This window comes from Mustela erminea, chromosome 5 (genome assembly GCF_009829155.1).
Source record: "Mustela erminea isolate mMusErm1 chromosome 5, mMusErm1.Pri, whole genome shotgun sequence".
Taxonomy (NCBI): Eukaryota; Metazoa; Chordata; class Mammalia; order Carnivora; family Mustelidae; genus Mustela; species Mustela erminea.
In genome coordinates, this window is record NC_045618.1 from 55,124,059 (window position 1) to 55,144,798 (window position 20,740).

General features: G+C 41.9%; 1 protein-coding gene across 1 annotated transcript in view; it reads right to left on the bottom strand.

The window, feature by feature from the left end:
• Window positions 1-20,740, bottom strand: part of RYR3 (ryanodine receptor 3) — a 511,070-nt gene that overhangs the window by 291,208 nt on the left and 199,122 nt on the right. Inside the window, exons 4-5 of the mRNA XM_032343182.1 lie at window positions 4,358-4,432; window positions 1,762-1,840 (exon numbers count right to left, since the gene is read on the bottom strand). Coding sequence (XP_032199073.1) covers window positions 1,762-1,840; window positions 4,358-4,432 — 154 coding nt within the window. The remainder of the gene's footprint in view (window positions 1-1,761; window positions 1,841-4,357; window positions 4,433-20,740) is intronic.

Consider the following 20,740-nt stretch of genomic DNA (forward strand, 5'->3'; position numbering starts at 1 on the left):
TGATGCAGTGGACAAAATATATTTCCAATGTAGAATACCATGAATTACTTGTGAAGCTGGAATTAAGGAACTTTTAGATGACAATTTACCTCCCTTTGATCTTTTCTGTAAAAGCTACTAGATAATGGGGTTCCACCAAAGTGATGTGGTAAACCAATGAGGGGGGTAAAAAACAAACAAACATGAGATCTGGGAAACATGGAATCTAGAAGAGAGACAAAGGAAATATTCTGGATGATGGTGGAGGTTTCAAGAAGAAGACTAACAGAACAGGTGATATGAATGAATCTGATCACGGGAAAGTTTCAGTTCTACAGGGCAGTTTGAAATGAATGACTGGATCCCAGAAAATCCAGTGAACAATTTTTTTTTCCCCAACTCTAAAATCATTTTACCAATGTAAAAAGAATGAACATATGGGATTTTCCTGGTTATGTGCTCTAAGACAGACCCCTGGTTTACATCTCGAGGCCAGCTCACAATGGTGAGTGTGAGACTTCACACATTTTGTAAATTGTCAGCCAAGGTTGTCAACACCTTAGAGGAAATTATATTTTAAGAATAACACTTAAGCTGAAAGCACATCAACCTCAAAGCCAATGCACATATAATCTTATTTTAAGGCAAAAAACTTAATGGGTGGAGGCAAACCCACTCTCCGGCTTTGTCCAAAAATGAGAAGAGGAGAGGCAGAGGGTTCTCCTCAGGAATTCTCAGACATCCCCGTGCATAATGCAGAGATGGCAGGTGCCCAGGGTTTAATCTCTTGTGTTTTGTTTTTGTCTTTGGTTTTTTTTTTTTTTTCCTCTAGCTCCTCTGTAAAATCAGACAATTTGAATCATCCCCTTAAGGACTGACAGAGTGTTGGAACAACCTGGACTTTTGTCCTTTGACTACCCAACAAAGGATTTTCCCTTCTTATTTGGGGAAAATGTCATGATAGTAAAGATTGTGTTCAAATTAGAATCATCCTATAGTGTGACCTAGGATGTTTTCTCTGGCCTCTCTTTTTTCCTGTCCATTTTCCAAAGTCTGGGTTTTCTACTTTAGAGCAGGTTCTACCCATCCTTCACCCAGTAAACTCTCATACTGCTTGAGTGAACCTGAATTAGTTTCTGCCATATGCAACCAAGAATCCTGACTTATAGGCCAACCTGTAAATGGAGCAGAAATTCCATATACTTGCCCTTGATGGATGGTCAGATTACCTATGAATGTTTCCAGCCACAGAGAGCACCCCACACCCCAAGGCCAGCTGTTAGGATAATTGCAGCTATTGCAACATGGTTTTCTTCATTGAGATGAAGTATGCCTCCTTTCAACTTCTAACTACAACTCCCTTGGTTTATGGAATAACCCACAGCAAGCCAGACCCTTCTTTGATACTGTAACTGAGTATGTATAGTTCTACTGATCCTCTGTTCTTCATTTCTGGTTTCCAGGGAGAAACTGCATCATCCTGGTCACCATCTCTCTCAGGATCCACCTCCTGTCAATATTTTTGACTGAACTCAAAACACACAAAAAAGCCAGTGTCTCCCAGGTATAGGACTGTGGTGAAGGCATTATTCTCTCCTTCATTCTTAGTTCCTATGTCCCTATCACACATTGTTTCCTTCTTATTCACCTAAATTTTATCAAACCTATTTCTTGACCCCACCAGCTGGATGGTTTGGAAGCCAAAATGAAGAACATATTCAGTACCCTTAAGCCCTTAGCACAAGACCCCAGTGAGCAGGAGATCTGGGAGTATTGACTTACCTGTGGCATTTTCCCGTAGACCTACATCAAAGGCAAGTTTATCTGTCTGGGATCTTGATGTGGTCAAACATGTTAGATACTGTGGAACAAGAGCAGATGCTAGTGAAGTCATGCTCTTCTACTGGGTCTTGGCATCTCTCCACTAGCTGGCTTCCACTTTTCAATTCTGACATTGAATTACTGTAGAAAGGGCTTGTTTATTGTAGTCAGTGATATATAACACTTCCAAAATATACTTTTGTAGTATATTTAAAATCTCAAAGATGTTCTTATGTGATGACCCAGTGATTTAACTTCTGGGACCATACGCTACAGAAATAAGTCTGAAATTATTATTTTGAACATAATCATATGCTTTATGAATTCAAAATATGCTTTATGAGTTCAAAAATACTGAGGAACTCTTACACTGGAGACAATATAAGTGGAACATATACAACTAACAATAATGGAAAGGCTGATAAACTTTGGTACTTCGTTTTATGAAATATGTTATCATTAAGAGTTTTTATCATGAGGGGCGCCTGGGTGGCTCAGTGGGTTAAGCCGCTGCCTTCAGCTCAGGTCATGATCTCAGGGTCCTGGGATCGAGTCCCATATGGGGCTCTCTGCTCAGCAGGGAGCCTGCTTCCCTCTCTCTCTCTCTGCCTGCCTCTCTACCTACTTGTGATCTCTCTCTGTCAAATAAATAAATAAAATCTTAAAAAAAAAAGAGTTTTTATCATGAGTGTGTAATAGCATGGAACATATACAACACAATACACTTGCGCAGGTAACAGGTATGCAAAATTTAAATACCTGGCAACTATGCTAAAAGGAATTACACCAAACTGATAACTGAAGTTCTCTTTGGACAGTGAGAGATACCATGATGATTCCCCCACTTCTACCAAGTTTGTTTTTCAAACTTTCTATGAGCTGTGAAACTTCTTAGTATCTATGCTTTTTTTTAAAACTGTAAAATACATGTGCATGTAAAACTTAACAATGATATTTAAAATAACTTAATAATGGGGGAAAAAAAACTCCTGGCCCATTCCTCGCCTCCTTTACTGACAGGCACAGCGGCTGATCTTGGATTTAGACCAGTTGGCAGATATGCGCTTAGAAAGTTATTTTCTGAGTTATTCTTCTACTTCTCTGCAACAGGAAAATGGAGAATCACCTCACTGTCCACAGTCCTATGTCACCAGCTTCATTATCAGAGCTGCTCTTAAAAAGAACTAGCTAGTATAGAGTTTATCTTAACCATAAGTTGGATTTTTTTTGGGGGGGGGGAGGGTCAGGACAGTAAATCTAATAATAAATAACATAATCCTTCAACTCTCTACCATGCTGTTGGCCTGAGTTTTCAAAGACAAGAGAAACATGCTGTTTGAGGGTTGGGTCTATTTATGTAGGAAAAAACAAATATGAAGGTTTGATTTCCCTATGGATAAGCACCAGGTTCCAAAAGATACACGCTCACTTCTCGATTCTAGACATCATGAAGATACAGAGTTTCCCACTCCCTAAATGTCCCCATCTCCCGCTCCAATAACCTTCCATTTGGTCACTTTTGTTCTCTGTCCTTTGCTACGAAAGACTACAATAGATGAATGTTGAGGCTGAAAAGGTCAAATTCTTACCAGTGCTCAGGGAAAAAAATGCTGCAATAAATAAATTATTTAAGAGGCAGCTGCTGCTGCCACTGCCAGTGTTACAGTTCAAGCTTTGAGATGAACTTTGCAGCATACTGCAGGTGTACACGTGTGGAAATGAAGTCTGGAATTGATGTAACATTTTCCACTAGGGCCAGACAAAGACGACAAGCCTTCCTCACCACTGAGAGCAAGTGACGATGACAGATGCAGGGACAGGAGCAAACACGATGAGAGCTGACATGTATCATATTCGATGGGGATCACGATTATCCTCCTTAAGATGCCCTGTCCTATATCTGTTTTACAAATTGCATTGACTTAAAACTTGAACAATTTTTTCTCAGCTTACATCGAGTTATGCCCATTTTGGTTGATTCTGGTTCTAGAGCCCTAACTGGTTAAGCCCAATGAGCTTTCTGGGACTGTTCTGCTTCATGTCTTCCTACTGCCTCTGGATTCATGCAATACCTTCAAATGACTCCAGGACTGAAGGCAATGGATACAATCCCATTCCCTGCAGCTAGTCAAAAAGTTGAAACTTCACAAAAATCTCATCTGATTGATTTTTCTTCTATCCTGGCTATCCTTATATGCTCAAGAACTCCATCATTTCACAATTTATTTCTTCATCAAGTCAACAAATACTTATTGAGCACCTAGTATGTCAAGGCACAGTCCTTAGTGGAGTTAGGTTTAGTGAAATTAAAAAAAAAAAAAAAAGACAGGGTCTTCTGCCTCGTGGAGTAAGGAGGAGGGTAGTCCGACATTAAGCAAATATGCAACTGCAAAATGAGATAAGTTATATGAAGGAAACAAAAAGTCAGTGTGTTCTAATTATTTACATTCTAAATAATTTCTGCTGTTAATAATCTACAGGCTTGTTGGTTTCCTCTACCTTATCCCTTCCTTTTCCTCCTCCTCCAATGGTGAAAGCAGACATCCGATGTGCTTACCATTCCGCTGAAGGAGTGCCGCAGGAGAATCGCGTGTCCATATAGCAGGGTCCTGTGGCCACCCCCTTGTGCTGCCTGTGGGAAAGGACAAGGAAAAATGTCAGCACTGGCAGCTGGTGGCCCCTCTGAGAGCAAAGCATGACAAGAATTCTGGAAGACAGACTACAAAGAAAAGAGCCATGGCAAAGCTCCCAAAGAATTCATTCTAGAAGTAAGTGGCCAGCCTACAGGCATGGGGGAGACGCGTGACCACAGCCATGCAACATCCCTGGGAGAGGGTGTGTGAGGCCAAACCTCCTTTTGGAAATGTCCCCTGCCTGGGATCAGCAGAAACCCCAAGCTGTTCCACCAGAGAAGCATATAAATGAGATATGTACTGCTTACCTTCCTTTGAAACTTCTCAGAAGCGTTCAGAGCGAGAGAGAGAAACAAATGTGATGTCACTCTAGCCTAGCGACAGAAAAGCAGCTTGGGGGACAGGCATATGGTCACATTCTACACCCTGCGGTCTTTCCCCTTCAAGGCACTTGGCCTTCTACCCAATCAGTTAAATGGGTCTTAGTCACCAGATCTCACCATTCAGCTGGCTCTGAAACCCAGGACTTTCAAAGGGCAACCAGTAATGCAGAAATAGGTCCACTGGTTGAGGTACCACCTGGTTCCTTCTCTGCCTCCCTGGGCAACCCCATTTGGGCTGTTCACTCAGTGGGAGCCAACCAGCAAGAGATGCTCAAGAGGAGAGGCAGCCTACCAGAAAGCCACTGTGTCTGCTGCTCTTCCCCTGAGTCTGAGTCACACGTCACTATCTGAACTGAATAGCACACGATCAGAGACGAAACTGTTACTATGGAAAAAACTGAAATCTAGAAGAAATCCTACAATTTTGGGGCATCAACCTTTTCAACCTTTTACCGAAATCTCTTCTTATCCTATGTTTCCTATCCTATTCCTACCCCCTCAGAGGCAGTCAAATAGTTTTGATCACACATGCCTTTTAGGAAAAAAATATTTGGGCACAGGACCCCATCACTAATGCATAAAAACATTTGAGCAGAGGACCCCATCCTTAGCACACAAAAAAGCATCCAAATGCTGAGATGAAAAGGAATCCTAAAGAGAAATTCTAACTCTTGTCTTCTATATGCCAAGGGCACCTCTTATGGCCCTTATTTTATTTAGACCCGCATACCAGCAGCCCCAGAGGTGGTCTGAGGTTCTGCTCCTCTCCTGTGCCTACCCTCCCTCAGAGCAATGAGCAACAAAGGGGAAAGCTGGGGGTATGGAGAGAAGGTGCAGGTCTGAATAATAAGGTCTAGAGTCATTTTATTTCAACTCTATTCGGATTAAAAGAATCACTCTGTCAAAGAGATAATCTTTTCATGTCATACTAGGAGGCTCAAGAAAAGAAAAATGATAGACGTGGTCTCATGTTTTTTGAAAAGCAGATAACCATATATAAATGGGGCTGTACTCTCCTCAGAGCTTGGAGAGATTTAAGGGCTTCCCAGGCTTCAATACGATGGAGGAATTAAATGTTCTTTGTGCTATTTCCGAATTTCTTGAAATCATTCGAACTAACTTCAGTTGCTGTATTAACAAATGTGTCAACAGCTATGTTAAAATTAGTCACACCAAATAATTTGTACATCCTGTCAGTCTGATATTTTCCCAGCACACCTGCAATATTAGAAGCTAATTGATAGCGCATGATGATTTAGGTGTGGGTGTGTGCTTCCAAAACGGTCCCGTGTCTCCAGCTAAACTACTGACTAAGTAATATGTCCTGGTGTTAACCATGGGTCACACCCCCATCTTTGTTCCCATCAACCCAGCGAGTAATCTTAAAAAGAGTCCAGCATCGCTGACCACAGAAAGTGGCACTGGAGAGGTCCGTGCTCCTCCTCTTCTCTGTCACTGCTGGAAACCTCTCCTGGCCCTCATGTCCTTTATTATAGTGCCAAGAGAAAAGCAGAGAGACGAAGTCCAGGTGCCCCACTGGGACTGAATGCGACAGCACTGTGCTGCACCCAGGAGGTTTCCCAGCCCCACTCCTCCCTCCACTAGGGCAACAATCTCTCTGCGGGTGGATGTCTGCTTGTTACAACCTAAGCCTCTGGACGTTGCTCCGCAGTACTTGCTTCGCTAGGGCCTGGGGTGGAGCCTGGGAATTAGCATTTCTAACAAGTTCCCAGGGACATGACACTGAAGTTCCTGGTCCTGTGATGACATCCTGAGAACCACTGCTTAAGGAACGATCAAGCTTCAGTGCTTGGAAGAGGAGAGGAGCTTTTCCTGCAGAAGCTTTGATATTCATCATTCTGGGAGATCTACTCTGGGCACAGGCTATACGTAGGCGCTTTACGTAACATCGTAGCTCGTCCTCTAAGTTTCCTAAGGAGGAATAATTTCTTCCATTTATAAGGTGAGGAGTTTGAAGTTCAAAAAGGGTAAGTATCTTGCCATCTATCATATGGCTGGATGTGGTGGGGGGTGGGGAGTGAACTCACAGTTCATTGCAGAACTTGAGCTCGTTTCACTCTGGTTTCTGTAATATCTTCATTTGCTGACTGTGTACAAAACCACTATACAAAGTAACCAGGGAAGCAGGAGATGGACATATTTCCTCAGCTCCTAAATGAAGGTGAACTCTTATGGCTGGGATTTAGTGAACACTAAGCATCCAGCAGACACAGAACCATGCCAAGTGTGCTATGTGCATGATCTCACTTTATATTTGCCATTAATGCTGTGATATAATTAGAGTAATTATCTCCATTTTATGGCAATGTAAACTGAGGTTTCAAGAGGTTACATAACTTGCTCAAAGTCATACAGGTTCTAAGGGCAGAGTTGGGATTTAACCATTTGCTACGTTGTCTCCTTCTCGGTAGTCTGGTCTACAAGAAAGTCTACAGAGACTTTGTATTTAAAAAAAAATGTTACAAATAGGAAACAATCTGCCTATAACACAGATGAAAACAAGGATCACTGGAATAGGCCAGGAGGGTAAAAAGGGCATTGAGAAATAGCTTTTTTTTTAAATTTAATTTTTTTTAAATTTATTTTTAAATTATTTTTTATAAACATATATTTTTATCCCCAGGGGTACAGGTCTGTGAATCATCAGGTTTACACACTTGACAGCACTCACCATAGTACATACCCTCCCCAATGTCCATAACCCCACCCCCCTTCTCCCAACCCTCTTCCCCCCAGCAACCCTCAGTTTGTTTTGTGAGATTAAGAGTCACTTATGGGGGATGCCTGGGTGGCTCAGTTGGTTAAGCAGCTGCCTTGGCTCAGGTCATGATCCCAGCATCCTGGGATCGAGTCCCACATCGGGCTCCTTGCTCAGCAGGGAGCCTGCTTCTCCCTCTGCCTCTGCCTGCCATTCTGTCTGCCTGTGCTTGCTCTCCCCACCCCCCCCCGATAAATAAATAAAATCTTAAAAAAAAAAAAAGAGTCACTTATGGTTTGTCTCCCTCCCAATCCCATCTTGTTTCATTTATTCTTCTCCTACCCCCTTAACCCCCCATGTTGCATCTCCACTTCCTCATATCAGGGAGATCCTATGATAGTTGTCTTTCTCTGCTTGACTTATTTCGCTAAGCATGATACCCTCTAGTTCCATCCATGTCGTCGCAAATGGCAATATTTCATTTCTTTTGATGGCTGCATAGTATTTCATTGTGTATATATACCACATCTTCTTTATCCATTCATCTGTTGATGGACATCTAGCTTTATTGATAAGGTAGACCGTGACGGGTTCAAGTGTTGATCGTCAGGGAGAGTTAGGAGGAGGAACCCACGTGAGCAAAGGCCTGGAGGTGGAGAGTACAAAGCCCACGTGGGGACTAGTCAATAATTCACTGACTAGCACTGGGGTCAGCTGCAAGGAGAGGCAGCATCTGGAAAAAAGTTAGGGCACAGATATGGGGCACTCAGATTATGGAGGACAATGACTGACCGTTCCACAGCTACCAGGACACTGGTGTAGGGTTTTATTTGTTTGTTTTTCTTAGTAGTGTAGGTTTTTAGAAGGAGAGTGTCGCAATCCAAAATGTTACCTTTGGAGGTAACCCTGACAGCACAATGGTGGAAGAACTGGAGGCATCAAACCCCAGGGACAGAAAAAATCATTCTTTCATTTTGTTTCTATGACAACAGGAGAGTGTGGACCAAAACCTTGGTGTCATCCTTGACTCCTTCCTCCTGCTCAGGCTCTATATGGGTGCCACCTTCGAAATGCATTCTACACCAAGTATTCAGTACCCTGCTGCTGCCAGGCTGGTTCAGCCTACTGCCTGTTTTACCTGGATGGCAGTATTGGCCTCCTAACTCTGCTACCTGCTGCACCCCTACTTCCCACTCTGTCTTGTAGTCAGAGCCAACATGCCAGCCACAGCCAACATTTTATAGCCGTTAGTTACATCGTGTTACCTTCTTGTTCAGCTCTCCCCCTATTCCCCTGCCACCCACCATGGCTCCCTTTTGCACTTAGACGTGCAATGTCCTCGCCATGGCCTCCAAGACCCTGCATCAGGACTTGGCAAATATTCTCTGTAAAAGACCAGACAGTAAAGATTTTAGGCTTTACAGGGCACACGTGGTCTCTGTCATATGGTCTTTATTTCAACCAACTTTTTCAAAACTTAAAAACCATTCTTATCTAGAGAGCTGTCCATAAATAAGCCACAGCCTGGATATGGCCCCAGACATTGGTTGCTGATCTTTGTTGTCCCTGATCTAGTTCCAACTCTGACGTCATCACTTACCATGAGTGTGAGCCCCATCACCACCTCTGCTCCTGCCACTTGGGCTTCCCTCTGTTATTCAGACTAGGCTGCTCCCTCCTAGAACAGGACCCCGGTGCATGTGTTCCTTTCCACCTGGAATGCTCTTCCCTCCAATATCCTCATGGCTTAGGGCCGGCTCTATTCAGTTCTGTGCTTATAAATCTCATTACAGAAACCCTTCTGAAAGAAAAAGGGTCTGATCACTCCTTCTGAAAGAAAAATCACCCTTACTCTGTCATAATTTGCTGCTATATTATTTCTTGAGGCATTTAGTATCAACTGACATGAATTCATGTTATTTTTGATATCTATCTTCTGCCACTCCCAAAGATATAAGGCCCATGTGCCTGTTGTGTTCTCTGCCATATCAACATCACTTTTATCAGTGCCTGGCAAAGAGGAGGCACTCACATTCATATTTCCTGGATAAATAAATAATAATTATACAAAGTGATCCTTTTGTCTCCTTTTTACAGATGGGAAAAGAAAAACTGTCCCATACTCAGCTTGGAAGCAGTGAGCCTGGATCTGAACCTGCACCACAAATTCTACTAACTTTTTCCACAGTTTGACTAATTCTGGAAGAACATTCCGGGAAAGATGTGATATGCTATACAGATGACTGCATAGGCCTGTTCACAGGAAATCCAGACCTCAAGACTGTGAGGCTTCATGGGGATGGCAGTCCTGTTCCTCCACAAATGACCTCCACAGGCACCACTGGCAGGAGGAGATTCTTAGGTACCACCTCAAAGGATGGGAGTGAGGTAGGGCAAAGCTGGTAAAAGCACCTGCTGCCAGGTTCAGCGGAAACATTTTCCACCAGATCATTAATTCCATCATGTTGACTGTAATTTTAAAATTAATTCCATCACTGATATTTCTTTTGGTGGTTATCAGAAGACAGTGCCTCCCCATAAGGGAAACATGATGTGGCAACAGACAAAGGGTAACAGTGTTTCTCTCCAGCCATACATAAATATTTCAAGACTCTTAGACCTCTAAGCTACCTTCTTTGATAATCTGGAACCCCAATTCCTCTCCAGGGGTCCCAGGCTCTGAGAAGGCTCCTTGGTGAATGTAACACACCCCATTAAATGCCTCAGAGGCCACCTTCCTGGGAGAGCCTGGAGGGCATGAAATCATTGGCTGGATGATGGCTTATAAGCACATGCTTTCATTTTCCTTTCCTTCCCTACCGTACTTCTGTTCTGTTCTTTTAGTCGATCAAAGAAAGAAAGAAACCTTTCTAGAAGGTCACAAAGCATTATTTCCTCAACATGCTAGAGGCCCTTTTACGTTGCTCAGGAGGACTGCATTTCTTCTGATACAAGTGACAACTGATAAGGAGGCCATATAAGTAAAAACCAAAACCAAAACAAAATAGAGCAAAACAAAACACCCCAGTAACACCTAATGATATAAACAAAGGCAGGTAACTCACTATTTTCACTTAGAAAACAGAATAAAAGATTCTATCCGCAACTGAAAAATATTCAGTTTTTAGCAACTTAGATGAGTTAAACCTTCAGAATGAAACCACAGACCTTTATTCTATAAAATACAATTTGATTTGCGAAATAGAGAGGTGTACTTTGATACAGAATAAGAATACCAATATTTGTAAATGCTTTTTCTTCCAAATTTAACTTATAGATTTAAGGCAGTTTTAATGAAAATTCCAATAGAGTATTTTGGAATTCAGCAAAATTGCTGTAAAATTCACCTGGAAATATAAACATTAGGACATTTTTATTCAGAAAGAGAACTAAGTTTTAGTGAATATTATGAAGTAAAATTAATTTGTTCATTCTGGTACTGGTTCAAAAAGAAGAATGTAGCACAATATAGGCAGCCCATAAACAAATATAAATATAGCATGTGATAAAGCAGATTTTTAGTACAATGGTGGTGAGAAGGCAGTATTATTAAGCAAATGTCACTAGGATAGGTGGACAGCAAATCAAAAAGCATTCAGGAAGATCCACAGGAAATATAAAAGATTTTGGATGGATAACAGAAACAACTATTTAATTTTAAAATTAAATTCTAGAACAACTAGCATGTAATAGAATGGTCCCACATTCTCTACAGACCTAACATTCATCCATGCTTTGAAGTAACAGATGCACTCCAAGGAAACAATAACCAGATCAGATTGTAGCAAGATCACTGAACTTCAGAGCACTGGAAACAACATTTAATAAATTACAGAATACTTTGCATCACTATGACACAGGGGTTTCCATCTTGTTGAAATGTAAGAAACAAACTAAGCGTCTACGGCCATACCACCCTGAACGCGCCTGATCTCGTCTGATCTCGGAAGCTAAGCAGGGTCGGGCCTGGTTAGTACTTGGGTGGGAGAAACAAACTAAGCCTCAAGTAAAGAAATAGGCGAAGGATATGAATAAAGGATTCCTAGCAGGAATGAAATTAAAACATACGGAGGGGATTTTTCTCTCTTCTCATAATGAAAGGAATGACAACTAAAGCAATTTTTATACATCATTTTACATCAACTAAATCTGCAAAAGAATAGGGAAAAAAATGCTGTCAGAGCTGCAATTTAGCTGGTGTGATCCCCCGCACAGTGACACTGAGTGCAACTCTTTGGCATGGCAATGTGGTAACATATTAAAGATCTGCAAAGATGTCCATGACCTTTGCTTTAGTAATTCCACTTCTGGAAGTAATTCGAGAAAAGCAAAAAAGTATGCACACTGTTGTGATGAGAGAATTATAATGGAGGCAAACGAAACACCTGGAAGGAGCCTAAATGTTCAAAAGAAAAATGCTGTCTAGGAATCATGGGCTTCTTCAGGATGTTCTGTCCCACAGCCATTAAAGAAGTCAATTACAGAGGCTACAAGAAACAGAGGAATGTGTTGCAACTTGTCACTGTGAAAAGGCAGAAAGCAAAATGCTTTTGACTGTTATATATATGCAAGAATGATAAAGCAACCTATAAAAAGGCAATAGACATTTGGTTGATTGCAAAACCAAGGGAGAGTTTTCCAAATTTTCAACACTACCATCACGTCATTTCAATTAAAAAAAAAAAAAAGCAAGCGTGTTGGGGACAACTGTTGAATGTGTTTAAAGAAGTGGAGTGCCCTAAAAGTGTTTTGTCTATTTGTTGACACTGCATTTGCTCAAGGATGTCATATGCTTGCCAGAATCCTCAGTGAGTGACTTTCCCTGCCTAAAGCGTTGATGGCAAGGCATAGCAGAATGCCTTCGTTTTGGCATTGATCTGGAGTATGGCTCTTTCCTGGTGATAAGTGGAATCCCCAGGGAGCCAGTCTTTATCCAGGATGGCTCTGACCCCCTCCTAAGTTCCCTCAGACCCTGCTCCACACTCCAGAAGAAACCAATCTCTTACCACAGAAACTCGCTCCTGCTGGAATCCCAAACACACTGTTCTTTTGTCTTTTGAGGACCCTTCACCATGGGTCCCATCCTTGTTCCTGGAGACTTGGTTTCTCCACTATTCGATGCTTTCAAGGCTGCCTCCCCAAGCTGCTAGACTCCAGAGGGCCACCTCCCCCTATTGCTACAGGCCAGCCCAATAGCCCGCTGTGGTCAAACACCCAAGTCCACACTTTTTCAGAGGGGTGGGAAGATGAGACTATACTTCCCCAGCTCAAAGGGCAACAAAGGAACTGATGCGGCGTTTTCCAAGGAGGTCTTGATAATAAACTCCTGCTAGCAGGGATGATTTTTCTTCTTTAATGATGAATTACATAGGCCACCGAAATTTAGAAAGTGTAGACCAGGGGTGGGAGTGCAAACGCCCAGATTAGTTTGACTTGTGCTCTGAAGTCAGGATCAGGGAACAGGACAAAAATAAGCACATTCTAGTCATGTGAATTCCCTTACTTTGTGGGACATCCCCAAGGGCCTAATGCAGACCACTACACACTTTTCTTCACCACTTTTTCTGAATCAGGTACTCTACTCTTCAACGAGGTAACTGCCAAATTCAACTTTTCCTGGGCTCCCCCTCTTGGGATATAAAACACTATAGAAGCACAAGGGGCCATTCTTCTAATTTGACACCTTGATTTTCTATTTGTAATAGGATGATTACTATGGATCTAAAACTCTTAGAGGAACCTGAACCAATGTCTACAGAGAGCCACGCCTTCAAGACAGGATCCCCTGAAGGTGTTTTCTCCCGTAAGAAATCCTTCAAGAGAATCTGGGGCAACTCAACCAGGACAGTGCAGGACTTTAAGCTAAATGTACCTGAAAGGAGGCCACATTCTGGACACCGCTGATGGGCCTCTTGGGATATCATTAAAAATGGAAATAACAAAGTAGAATTTTAAAGTTTAGAAAAGAGGAGGAAGGTGTGCCACCGAACAGCCCCACTTCCCCAAGTTCAGTGATCATGACAGTCTCCCCAGTTGCCTTTCCAATACCACAGGCCCACATGACAGAGGCTGTGAGGCACAATAGGACCCCCAAGAGAAAAGGCTGACTTGGGTTGGCTGAAGGCCTACGGCAGTCGCTGTTCCTTCTGCTACATGTTCTTGCAGCAATAAAGCAGGGGGATGGGACCCCAGGGAGCTCCACCTCCCATACCCTCAGTGCTTCCCCTCCCATCACCTCCTACCACAGGACTGAAGAATGGAATGGCCCAAAAGCTATGCTTAACAACAGGCTATTCTCTGTTCTTTCATTTTTAAAGTACAGAGGACACAAACAAAGGCAACAATCCATCCCCAACCACCTACCACCAATGCCAGATTTACCACTCCCACAGCTAATAATTCATTCGATTCAGCCAACCCACCCTCTCGGAAGCACCTCGAATTATTTGCCCTGGGTGAGAAGACTCTGGCCATCTTATTTTTGTTCAGGTCATAACTTTCTCAGCCACATGGAAGTATTTTAGGACAAAAGGATGAAAGGCCACAGCCTGATTTGAGAAACTAGATTCTGGGTCATGAGCACCGTCTATAACCAAAAGTTGCACAGCGGGGAGGTGTTCTGTTCTGGGAGGAAGCCCCTCCTACACTGATTTGGCCCAAATCTTACAGAGATTTTAGGAAGTAAAATCTGAGATGGCTCAGATGAGCTGGGATTGAAAAGAAGCTTTGGGGGTGAGCTGGAATTAATTCTTTCTTGGAAATGCTTAAATCCATGAGAAAGAAGAGTCCTTGCACAGTGTAGACTTAAATCCTGAATGCATAGCTAAAGGCAACGGAGGCATCTCTTTTCAAGTCTCTAAAAATAAGTTTTTGATCCATGAGAATCTATGTAGACAGCTGCAAGCATCTGCCTTCCCCCCTCTGCTAATCCATGGAGTTTGGGGAACAAATCAAGTTACTCTGTGAGGTTCCCGCTAGGGCCAGGATTTCACAAACACTGATCTTTTCTTTTCAAATATTTAATTTATTTATTTGAGACCAAGAGCACAGAAGGAAAGGGCAGGGGAGAAGCGAACACCCTGCTGAGCAGAGACACTCCTCCTCCCTCTACCCCTCCGGATATGGGGCTGACTGAGCCAACAGAGGCCCCTCACAAACACTGATTCTGAAACAGGAAGATACGCATTCTCCATGGTGGGGAAAGAGCTGGCTCTTGGGATGCCTCCAAACTCAGCACAAGGTCATTCTAGAAACATCTGTGCTTTCCTTTGAACATAGATGTCCCAGAGAAACCAGACAGCCAGAATGGGAGCTCTAACACATGTTTCTTTTTATGGCATCTTTGAAGAGAACAAAATGACAGGAGATATTTGTCAGGGTAGTAATGACAATTAGATTGATGGCAAGTATACTTCAGAAAGAGGTGAAGCAATTATTTTCTCCGAAGTCATGTTTGCCCCTTTGTCCCATAGCTAACTAACAGACTTCTAAGAACCTGACATTGCCCATTTCATTCATCACATAAAAGAACCCAAGCAGCCGGATTTGTTTTCCAATTACTGCTCTGGTTATGATTTGAACCACCCATACTCATCATTCGTCAGGCCTTTGAGGAAACAGTGGACCAGCAGCCTCAGAGGGTCAAGACTAAGCACTCTGCAAAATCCTGGCCTTTCATCCAAGCTAACATACAATCAATATTTTCTACAAAGAGTTTAACATCTGAAAGGTCAGATTACCTTGACATGAAAAAAATCAAACACTGTCTGTAATCTACTATTTCTCTAGGAGAAAAAAAAAAAATCCCTGTTCATTCTATGGATAATAAAAATAGGAGTAAGTTTTTATCATAAAACTGCCATTGAGTCCTACTGTGTGCAAGCATGTTTACCCATGTGGGCTATGAGGCAGAAAATGATATCGATTCTATTTTGATCTTTGACCCACCTTCCTTTCTCCTGCACTCCTTAACCTATTTTTTCTCTCTCCTGGATGTTCTTTCATTCCTCATACCAGTCCCAATTATGATCTTGCTGGACAGACATCAATTCATCCTGTTCTTTCTACATCCATACAACAAGCCCGGGGCCATATATCTGAGCAAAACAAACACACAGCCTGATCTTTTCTTGAAGTGGCCTTGGGTGGAGAAGCTGATTCTGTATACCTATGGGCCCGTGTAAGGAAGCTAGGTGCCCCTAATACTTTTTATCTATTCTGCTCAATACAATAGCTATAATCATTACAATACAATAGCACAATCATTCTGAACATTTCATGGACTGATTGTAGACAAGCAGTCTTCGGCTATCTATCAGAATCACTGGTAGAGCCTTAAAAACAAAAACAAAACAAGCAAAACAAATCCTCTACAGCAGTAAAGCCTGGACCAATTCCCTAAGCTGCTCATTTATAGGTCTGTGATGGGGCCTGGGTTCTCAGGTGGTTCCAATAAACAGCCAGTCTGGAGAATCACCCCTCTGGGACTCCTCAACCCCACTGGAGACCTCATCCAAGTCATCCGTAGGATACTTAGAGCCAGCAAGTACTTCTATGTTCTCAGATATGTCCTTCTGGACCAGTGACTGATTTTACCTTTTAGCATTTCTCTAGAACCCCCATGATGCAAAGAACAAATATGGGTGCTTCCCCTTGTACTTGACAGCTGTTGTCAAACTAAAAATTGACTTTCTCTGCTTCTCCGTCCCTGAGCTCTACTGGCATCTTTGTGACAGATGGAAAGACAAAATCCCTACTGTCACATATATGTGGTGAGTCCCACCACGAGGACCCCGAGACCCACTCCTCTTCACCATGTTGAAGGGAAGCTACACTCTTCCTGAGCTGCCTTGTCCATATTCTGGACCTCCTTCCCCACCAACCTGGACTCCACTGGGCCTGGGAAAAGATAGAGTTTATGGCAAAGAACAGAGCAGGTTAGGGGGAAGGTCTTTTACTTTTCTCCGATACTACTGGGTCACTCCTCTCCCTACTCAGTCATCCCTGCCGTTTTCACTCTGGTTCTGTGCTTTCTTAGGACCCCTGCCCCGAAGGCTACACGTCAGCACTCTGCATTTTTATTGGCAACTTTTACAGTTTACAATTGAATGATTTGCAATTTTTACAATTGAAAACGAACAATTTTTTCTGCTTTTCTGTGTCTGCAAGGCTCGTGTCTCTTAGAGGTGTTCTGAATCCTCTAATGTTTAATCAGGGCCCTTCACACGGCTGCTGTCAAAGGCCCGCCCTTCAGAGGCCTCGCTTAGGTCTCTGTGTTCCAGCTCCCACCCAGCTCTCTGTCAAAGAGAAAAATAACACTGTTTTGTTTCTTTGTTTTAAAAAAAGAAGTCTTTTCTGCTGATCTGTGAATGGAAGCCAGGGAATGGGTAAGGCAAAGCACCTCTGGATCTGTTTTTCTCCCCACTGTGCAGAGAGGAAATTCATCACCCTGACACCGGAAGGAGAACCTACTAAGACTGACAGGAAAACCCAACTTCCCTTGAGCTGCAAGGGAAGCTTTGTTGAGTGAGGGAAATACTAAAATTAGCAACACTGATCTGTGAGAGGAGGAGGGGAGACGCTCAGAAACATGGAGTACGGTTCACAATCCGAACCCCCAAATAAAACTAAACTTCAGTTGTGTTGGTATTTCCCTCCTTCGATGGCTGGAGAAAAATCAATCCATCCATCATTGCCCAGGGGGGTTGGTAGTTCTCGTGAATGTAATATGGTGACTTGGAACTGAAAATAACATTGCAAACAATGAGCTAGCTAAAAAATAAAGAAAAGGATCTCGTCTACAATAGCACCCAAAACAATAAAATACTTGGGAATAAATTTAACCAAGATGAAAGTTCTTTATACTGAGAAGTACATGGATTGGAAGAATATTGTCAACATGTCTATACTAAGTCATCCATAGATTCAATGCAATCCCTGTTGAGAGTCCCATGACATTTTTCACAGAAGTAGAAAAACCACCTAAAATGTATATGGGACCACAAAGACCCACAAAGCTAAAGCAATACTGGGAGAGGGAGAGAAGAACGAAGCAGCAGGCACCACACTTCATGATTTCAAGCTTTATTATGGAGATAAAGGGATCAAAACAGTATAGTACTGGTGTAAAAACAGATGTACATAGACCCATGGAAGAGAATCAAGAGCTCAGAAATAAACCCACGCATACATAGTCAACTAATATTTGCCAAGGGAGCCAAGAATACTTGATGGAGAAAACACAGTCTGTTCAATTAACAATGCTGGAGAAAGTGGATATTTAAATGTAAAAGAACAAAACTGACTCCTGGCTTACACCACTCACACACACACAAAAAACTTGAAATGGACTAAGGACCTAAATGTAAGACCTGAAACCATAAAACTCCTAGAAGAGAACAGGGGAAATTCCTTGACATAGGCCTTATCAATGGATTATTTTTAAGATGACATCTAATGCACAAACTACAAAATGAAATATAAACCAGTGGGACTGTGTCAAACCAAAAATTTGCACGGTAGAAGAAATAACAAAGTAAAAAAGGCAACCTACAGAATGGAAGAAAATATTAACAAATCATGTGTCTGATAAGGAATTAATATCTGATGTATAAAGAACTCAGACAACTCAATAGCAAAAAACCTTAAATAATCCAATTAAAAAATAACCAAATAGACATCTTTCTTAAAAAAAGACATGAAAATGGCCAAGCGATACACAAAAAGTTGTTCAACATCACTAATCATCAGGGAATGCAAATTAAAACCACAATAAGATGTCATCTCACATGTGTCAGAATGGCAATCATTCCCCTGACACCCCGCAAAAAACAAAACAAAACAAAAAACCTCCATGGGATAACAAAGCTGGCGAGGATATAGAGAAAAAGGAAACTTCATGCACCATTGTTAGCAATGTAAATTGATATAGCCACTGCGGAAAACAATATGTATGTTCCTCAAAAAATTCAAAATAGAACCACCATATGATCTAACAATGCCATCTCTGGGTATCTGTCCAAAATAAAAGAAATTACTGTATGGAAGAGAGATCTGCACCCCCATATTCATGCAACATTATTTATAATAGTCCAGACATGAAAACAATCTAAGTGTCCATCAACAGATGAATGGATAAAGAAGTTTGTGGGGTGTGTGTGTGTGTGTGTGTGTATACACAGACAAAGAAGTTGCCTGTGTCTTGTTCTCCATGATATGGAACCAGAGTTGTTCAAGTTCATGTTTGTGACAGAAGAATACGATAGGTCTGTGTATACACACACACACACACACGATGGAATACTATTCAGTCACAACCTCGAGGATGTTATGCTAAGGGAAATAAGACAGAGAAAGACAAAACTGTATAATCTCACTTATGTATGGAATCTAAAAAGAGGCAAAGTCATAGGAAAAGAGATCATATCTGTGGCTACCAGAAGTAGTAATTAAGTAAATGTGGTCGAAAGGGACAAACTTGTAGTTATGAATCAGTATTGAGGATGTCATGTACAACATGATTGAGGATGAGAAATAACACTGATCTATGGTATATTTGAAAGTTGCTAAGAGTACATCCTAAAAGTTCTCATCACAAGGAAAAAATTTTTGTACCTACATGAGATAGTAGTTACTAACTAAACTTGCTGTGGTAATAATGTTACAGTATATGAATGTCAAGTCATTACGCTGCATACCTTAAACTTACACAAGTATTATATGTCAGTTTTACCTCAACAGAGCTTAAAAAAAGAAAACACTATAGCTGATCTCTGCTTATTACTCTGCAAGACACTGCTGCTAATGATCCCCAGGAACCGGAAGAAGGTAACAGGTTATCTAACAGAGTCGGTCCAAAGTGAGAGGGAGAGCCAGAGGGATGGACGGACTTAAGCCAAGGCCACTATAAAAATTCCTGGTAACCTATTAATGTCTACTAATCAATACTGAACCATCGCTGTTTAAGCAGCTTGAAGAATCAAGGAAGATCTTCCTTAACATGCTAGAAAACGGGGCCATGAAGCCAGAAGATGGAAACAACATACAGGAGGTTCTCCAAAAGTGCTTTTTAAGTAAATGGAGAAGGCACAGCATAGTACAATATAGCTAAAGACCACAGGAAATCTGTTATCTCAAAGAGAAAAGAAAAGCTTAATAAGGGCTCATATAAAGACAGGAAAAATTGAATGATACTGGAATTATACCAGAGATATCATTGGGATCTTTACGTTCTTCATAAAAATAAAGAATCCCTAAGGTGCATGACGTAACCTCTCCTCTGCATCCTGCTAATATCTCCTCCATTGGCCATAGCGGAGGCTATGTCATATGCATCTCTAACACCAGAGGTTTGCCTCTGACTTGCTCTCCATGAAATGGAACCAGAGTTGTTCAAGTTCATGTTTGTGACAGAAGAATTACGATCAGTCTGGGCTGCCTTGTTGCCACATTGGAGCAAGGATGCTCTCAAAGACCTCAGCAGTGACTTTCAGGAGGCTCCCATGCACTCCCTCTGACCAAGCACAAGGGATCCGGGCATCACAGAGAAAACGATGACTGTATTTTGTAATGTGCAGGGTATTCGGAAAGAGAAGAGAGTCTAAGTAATACTAGAGCAAGGAATGGGGTGACACAGTGTGGGCAAGGTCACTGTAATGCAAAGTCCAGTTTCCAGTAGTCTTAAAGTCTTCTCAGTTCAAATTATAATTGCTTTATATTGATGTTATTTTTCAATCCCTAGATTATAAAACAAGGATGTACATTAGAGAGGCTATTTAGCAGGTGGAAGAGGCCTGGATAATGTGTTCAGCTCTTGTCACTGATTTGTTATCATGGTGACCCCGTTGTCCCTTACTAGTAAACTATCATGGGGATTACTGTTTTAAAAAAAAAAAAAAATCCAGTCTGAAAAATTGTAGGAACTCTATCTGGGACAGACTGCAGGGCAGGATCTCATAGGCTACAAACTGGGCTTTCTGGAGCCAAGTGTCCCTAACTTCAAGGAGGCTGGGAACATAAGGGGTAGGTTGATGTCTCACCTGCCTCTGCTCTGGAACCCAATAGGATGTGTGGGGAAAAGGTGGATTCAGCCCAACTTTCCTTTCCCAGATGAAGTGAGTATATTTAGAGTAGATCTTATAGATGCAAAAGTCTTGTGGTTTGGAGGGTTAGACACATTCACGTTTGTTAAAACAGGATCATTTGGG